The 7,147-nt window shown below is 45.3% G+C and overlaps 1 protein-coding gene across 1 annotated transcript; it reads left to right on the forward strand.

Annotated features, from left to right (window-relative positions):
- Nucleotides 1–6: 6 nt before the first annotated feature.
- PDCD5 (programmed cell death 5) lies at nt 7–6,789 on the forward strand (the record flags this gene model as incomplete). The annotated part of the gene is made up of 5 exons (XM_025216693.1): nt 7–134; nt 247–308; nt 1,872–1,963; nt 5,099–5,170; nt 5,691–6,789. Coding segments are annotated over 5 exons (402 nt in total), but the record flags the coding sequence as incomplete, so codon positions are not given.
- Between the last annotated feature and the right edge of the window lie 358 nt (nt 6,790–7,147).

Raw genomic sequence — 7,147 nt, forward strand, 5'->3', positions numbered from 1 at the left:
GCACGGGGTGAGGTTCGGGGCCGGCGGGGGGCGTGGGGGCGGCCGCGAGGGAGGGCGGTGACTGAGGGGCGCTGCGGCCTCGTTGTCTTTCAGGACCCCGCGAGCGATGTGGCGCAGCAGGAAGCCAAGCAGAGGTAGGGGGCGCTGGGAGCGGGGGAGGGGGCCGCGAGCGGCGCGGGGTCGGCCCCGCAGCCCTTGGGCGGGTGCTGGGCGCGCCCCGCCCGTGTAACGCACTCTCCTCTGCAGGGAGGCCGAGATGAGAAACAACATCTTAGCTCAAGTCCTGGATCAAGCTGCCCGCGCCAGACGTAAGCAGCCGGGCCCCCGCCATGTGTTGTGTCCCCTCCCTCCATTGGCACCCAACTGCAAAATGCAGTTGTATAGATGACAGCACAGCTTCCTTCCTTTCTTGCCCGGGGAACGGGGGCATCGAGACAGGCCAGAGCACGCATTCCTCTGCTTATTGAGCTGCTTGTCTCCTCGCAGCACTCTTTGGAAAAAAACAAACAAACCTGGTGGGGCCCTTGGGTCCAGAGTCACGGCTCTGAATCAGGCCTCTAGAGCGATGTGTTCGGGTGGAGACATAAGAGAAACGCACGATGAGTGCAAGAGAAATGCATCACCTCGACCCGCTTGGTGATGTCTGTTTTAAGAAATAAGTCCTGGGTCAATCTTTGTGCTGGACAGCAAATGTCCCCAAACTCCGATAGTTTATTATAACGGAACCGGGAACAAGTCTGGTCCTTGCAAATAATGGCATTGGATTGATTCAGTGCCTGTTTAAAGAGACACTTTAAAAAGTAGCAGCAGTACCGGCTTTCCCATGCTGCTCCAGTAGACTTTGGAGGACGCCTCTTGAAGTGAGAATCAGGGTCTCTTCCCCAAAATCCATGCAAAGAGTTCTCTGTTGGGTTAATACAATATAGATGCTTATTCCTTAGGACAGCATTTCCCAAACCTGGGAATTGTGCTATGTGTTTATCATGATCTCAAATAGGGTTGCCACATCAGCAGATGGGGGTTGTCAGGGTGGGGGCTATGTTGAAGAAATGGGGTCATGTTGAGAAAAAGTTTGGGAAGCACTGCCTTTGGATTTTGAGTACATCTTTGGACAGTGTGGCAAAGACCCACTTTGAATGATAACAACTTTGGTCACAACTCTTCAATGGGACAATTGTCCGGAGGTGAACAGTCTCCTGCTCCATTGCCTATTTTTGTTAAATTTGGTTTTGTGATTTACTTACAAGAATAAGTAGTGGATTGAGAGCATGGCTGCTTTGGTTGCATTAATAGACACATTGTCAGAGACAAATGCCTGCAGGTTGTCTTGTAGACAATAACAAGTTTGAACCCAGAACAAATGTTGGAAGGTGCAAAAAAAGTAAAGCCTTAGGGCACCTGTACACTAGTGCCGAGGCCAGTCCAACTTGCTGGAATTCCAGCATGGTTGAGCAGACTTGATTAATGGAGTCTGCTGGAGCGTGGCAATTGCTGCCCTCCCGTAGCCTCCTGCATCTCGTGTACCAGCATCCCTGAGCTTAAAAATGGCAGTGGGGGCACTTGAACCAAAGCTGTTGAGTGAACTTTAGTTCAAGCACCACCCCCACCATTTTCAAGGGTAGGGACACTGATACAGAAACTTGGCAGCGCTTTAATTAGAGTAGCTCTCAGAGCCGTTCTAATTAAAACACCCCCCATCTCCAGAGTATGTGTAAAAGTGCCCTTAGTTTTGTATAAGTTAAAGCTCCCCTCCCCTTCCACTTATTCTTGTTTTAGAACCTGGCACAAAGAGGATTGCATTGTGCCATGTGTTTATCACTTAGGTTAGATGAATATAGTAGAGTATAAAAGTAAACCTGTTTTTGTTACAGTAAGCAATTTGGCACTTGTGAAGCCAGATAAAGCAAAAGCTGTGGAGAATTATCTTATACAGATGGCAAGATTTGGACAGTTACCTGGAAAAGTAAGTTAAATTATGTTAGTCTGGGTCTTCCTTTTGCTTGGGGTCACTTTCAGATCTGTTGTTCCCAAAGAAACAAGTTCGAGATGTTAACACTTATAACTGTTATGCACTTTGAGAAGGTTTTTACCTCAGAATCTTGAAATGTTTTCTTCATCCTCAAAAAAACAACACCTCTCAGGAATTGCCAAATAATCCTCCTCTTCTGCTGGATTTAACTTAAAAGTCAGTTATTGTGTAGCCCAGTCGTCTCCAAACTTTTTAAGGTGAAGATCACTTTTTGAAGTAAAGGGCAATCCAGGATCTAGAGCCCACCTACCCCGCCTCCCACCCAGTAGGTCAAGTCTGGGGGAACAGGGGCAAATCAAGGCCTCCATGGTGAGGGAGGGAGTGGGGCAGGGGTGAGTGGGGCCCTAGCCGGGGCAGGGGCAGGTTAGAGGCTGGGTGGCTCGTCCAAGCATGGGGGGAGGGGGGAGGTGTTAGGGTTAGCGGCTCCTGCTGCTGTACACATCCCAGCACAGGCCTGTGGGGCAAGTGCCCCCCCCCCCCCCCCCCCCCCTTTCACGAGGGCAAATCTGTGCACAGGGCAAGGCGGCTGCTGCTGTGCCCCGAGCTTTGCGCCCCGAGCTTCCGCAGGGCTTGGAGCACAAAGCCCAGCACGTAGCAGCAGCCACCTCTCCCTGCGCGCACATCAGTGGGGCACATAGCCCCCAGGCCTCCCACTGGGGTGCATGCAGCTTCAGGAGCCCCACTGTCCCTGCATGCCTGGACGATCCACCTGGCTTCTGACCCTCTCCTGGCCTGGCCTGGCTGGAGCCCCACTCGCCTGGTGGCAGGGAGCGCAGAGGGGGATCGACCTCCTGTTCTTCACATACGTCTCACCACTTCTGATCATGGAGCCTCTCATAGTCAATCTCAGTTGTGGGGCTAGGCCCCCCAGACTGAGATCAACTGTCAGGGGCTCCCCAATAGTTCAGTTGATCACAACTGACTGGTTGGTGACCACTGGGATAGCAAGTAACACACTCATGTCATGAAGCTAAGTATATAACATTATGGAAATGTTTTAGCTTATACAGCAGCTACATTGGATCAAAAAATATCCTCTTTTTGCATAGAGGTTACTTGGCATTGTAACTTATTAAAATAATAGTTTCCTTTTAAATTTTCTGGGAAACCTGTATTTAATTCTTGTCTTTCCATTTCTTTTGTTTGCATGGTGGGGGGGGAACAGGTTAGGATCAAAGGAATTATGAGGACAAAATCGGCATTAGCCAATGCTACTGTTATTATTGTTGGTCTTTGTAATTAATACAAATGGTAGGGTGAATCCACTTGGCTGCAGGTGTGGTAAAAAGCAGTACCCTGACCTTACCATGACATTTCAGTGGTACTGTTACTACATTACTTGAGTTCTGCATGCATGTCTCGAGTGCAAGTGGAGGAGATACCGAGGAAAGGCTGGGAATTGAGCACTCAAAGTAATCAACAGGGATCTTAGTTTTCTCTGATTAAAACCCTGCAAATCCATTATTAACATTAAAAGCCCCCTGCAGCATCCCCTAGCCCTGCTGGTGCCCCTACCCCCCAGCTGCCAGGGCTATGGGCCCAGTGACCCATGTCCACAGCTCCCTGCCACCAACAGCAGACAGCTGCAGCAGAAGCAGCATGGAGCTGTTTCCCCCACTGCTGCTCAGCTGAGGCTGGCTCCCCACAGCCCTGCCAGAGGGGCCCCCACCAAGCCCCACTTACCTCAGGCTCCAGGAGTGAAGAGTGACGCTGAACTGAGTGGAGCCATGGCCGACAGTCTCAGGCCCTGCCCTTCCCCCTCCAGGCAGGGCTGGGGGTTTCCTGCCCTGTTTGCAAGCAGCTTTTGCAGGCTGGAGCTCAACCAGCCTGCAGAGCTCTTTGCAAAAGCAGGGACTCCATGGGTTTCTCTGCTAAAAGGGGAAATCTGTGGTTTTCTGTGTTTTTCCGTGGGAAACTGGAAACCAGGATCCCTGCTAATCAATAATAGGTTCGTTGCAATAATGAAATACCAAAAGATCAGAAATAGCACATGGTAAGCTGTGAACTGGAGCAAGCAGTCAAGTAATTCTGGATCCCTTATTCTACATAACAAGAAATCACTTACATGTAAACAAGTGTGTACCTGTATTAGTATAAACCTGCTCCACTGTCAGAGCAGAGAATGGTTTCATAGTTTTTAAAGTCCAAGAAGACTGACAGTTCTGTAATAAACACTGTTCTACATTATATCAGCTGCACAAAGACCAGTTATAGTGATGCTTTGCTTTGGATGTGTGACACAAGCAATACAATTCTATCAGTTTCACTACTTCTTGCATTGCCCACAGCATCTTAGAGTAGATACATATCCTGCGCAAAGGGTGTTCATATTCCTTGGGTGATTCAGATCTAATGCCCTAGTTATATAAGTAGTAACATTTCAGAGGTTGGCTATAAATTTAAGTGAATAGGGCTGTGTAGTTTGTTATATTATGAGCTAGTGATACTGTTATGCCATGGTCACATAGCAGTATGCTGGATACCATACAGCTTCACAAAACAACCCAACAATTTTGATAAAGATAAGTTCTTATATTTACTAATCACTCTTTCAAAACTACAGCAAAAGCAAATGCTGAACGGAGAATGGCTGAGCTCTTGAGGCTGGCTCTCTACACCAAAAAACAGCTGTAAATTGGGTTCTGGGTAGATGGGAATTAAGGTCCTCTGGAAGACAAGGTATTTACAACCTTGGTTTCTGAAATCCAGATCTTAAGAGAACTCTACCTGTCCTTGATCTGGCTTCTAGAGACCATCTAATTAAAAAAAACTAGTTCCTGTTGAAAAGTTCCACCTTTTAAAATGCTGATTGCCAGTGATTTGGAAATGCTGCAGTTCTGTTAGTTATCTTATAACTTGCCTCAGGAATATCTTTTGAGTAGTGATAGTAATATCCAGCATAACCAGTAACTCCTTTGTTCTTGAACCACTAATGTGGTTTACAGTCCCAGTAGTTTATTGAACACCTTTTCCAAGCACATGTAGGGAAGAGAATGGAATACTGCTGATTCAATTGAGATAATAAGCCACTTCTTTCCTACTAATTCTGTTTTTATTTTGCCTTCCTAGGTATCAGAACAAGGTTTGATAGAAATACTTGAAAAAGTGAGCCAGCAAACAGAAAAGAGAACCACAGTAAAGGTAAATGGTCTCTTCCTAAACAGTATAAGATGTCCTCAGACAGAAGTAGTCAAGGGCTGGAAAATAAGATGTGCATAATAAATACTATTTCAGAGCTGGTCAGCTGATTCCTCCCCTACTTACCTGCTTTTCCACTGGTAGGGGTTGGCAGGTAGTCATAGGATTCTTTCGTAATGATGTAATAATATGCAGATATAGCTTAGTGTCAGGAGTGAGATGCATTCACAGGACGAGAACTGTAAATTGTGGTCTTGTAGTAGTAGTAATGTTACCCCCAAAATGGGCACATTAAAGTAGTGTGGCTAGGGAGGGTAGATTTAAATTATAGCAGTAGCTGTTTTTTCTACTGTCTCCTGCATTAGTGGTGCTCACTGAATTTCTACGTTATTTCTATGCTAGTAAAAGATCCAGGAAACACTTTTAGTATAGCCATAGGATGTTTCTCTACCTTACCAAGATTCAAGTTTTTAAGTTGTTGTACGCTGCATTTATTGTGCTCTCTGTAATTTTTTCTTTCTAGTTCAACAGAAGAAAAGTATTGGAATCTGATGAAGAGGATGATTATTAAATGCTACTGTAAGTGCATCTGCCAAATTGCCAGGAAAAGCGCAAGGAACATACTGTACCAGGCAGAATGATAGAGCTGAAAACGTTTACGTATATGTACTTTCCGTAATTTTTTTGGTAAAGGCCAATAAATGAACTCATGTTCAGTAAAATAAATGTATTAGAGAAAGGGTTTTTATAGCTTACATTTTTGTAGTATCAGAGGCCTGAGTGGTGTGGGTTTCTGCACTGCTTCCTTGTCACGAGCTTTCCTTTGGCGCTGCTCAGCATGTAAGCTATGCCACTGGCACCTGCGCACCATTATCTTGCTGCTGCCACCATAGGAGATCCTATAACTTGGTGGGGAGGAAAGGTATTAGGTTGCAAACAGCCACTGTCTGAAAGAATTCCCTGCACAGTCTAAATCACAGTACTTGATTTAGAAACAAGATCTCCACTGTGGGGGGTTAATCCAGCAGTTCACTGGATCTCAAACTAGCTGCCTGGAACCATTCCTGGATGTCATGTAGAATAAAATGTTTGGGGAACCAAGTAGTAGAGCTGGGGCATTGGTTCTGAGGGCCTCTTAGTAAGAAGTCTACTGGATGAAAACTTACCAGTGTCAGTCAAACCAGTTTCCTTATAACATAGCCCATCAGATTTCTCACCAAGCGTTTGTTGCTGTAGAACAAGTTTAAAAGTTAAAGTGGATATTCAGTAATGTTTAAACTTGATTAAATAACTAACGTAACAGCACTATTCAGATACGTGGTATCATACAATCTTTACACTACCTCCATTTTTATCAAATGGCTGGAGTATTCCCCCCCTCCAAAAAAAAATAGTTTGCCCTAAACTCCCTGCGACTTGCATGCAGAAGTAAAATTAGCCCTGTGATGTGCCTTTATTTGAAAATACGGTTATGGGAACGTGTGATACAAATGTTGTAACATCCTGCGCGGTGTGATAAACATGTACAGGGAGAGGTCTTTTACACCAAAAATCTCTTTTCTGATGTGTACACAATTCCAACTGTAATGGGCTTGTAACAGAATAAAAGTGTTTAAACAGAGCAAGCATTTTCACCTAATGTGTTTATGTGAATATTATAAGAATATCTGATTACTATAGTCAGGTCTTGCTTTTTTTTCCCTTTAAACTTGTGAAGTCTGTAGTATCCAGTAACTTCCCTGTCTTCAATGGTACCATGACTGTGGGCTGTAGTGCTGGCCGTTTCTACAAGGGTATTTATTCTGAGCTTTGACAACACTTTGCATACAAATGTTTATGTTGACAAACAGATGTAGTTTTATGCAAATATAAAGGCCTGTTTGTTTACAGATATTTTCCTTGGAAATATATAGAACTGGAAGGGACCTCTTGCACCAGTTAATCCAGTTCCTGCTCCTGCATACAACCATTTTATATAAT

The sequence above is a fragment of the Alligator sinensis genome, unplaced genomic scaffold (genome assembly GCF_000455745.1).
Source record: "Alligator sinensis unplaced genomic scaffold, ASM45574v1 scaffold170_1, whole genome shotgun sequence".
NCBI lineage: Eukaryota > Metazoa > Chordata > Crocodylia > Alligatoridae > Alligator > Alligator sinensis.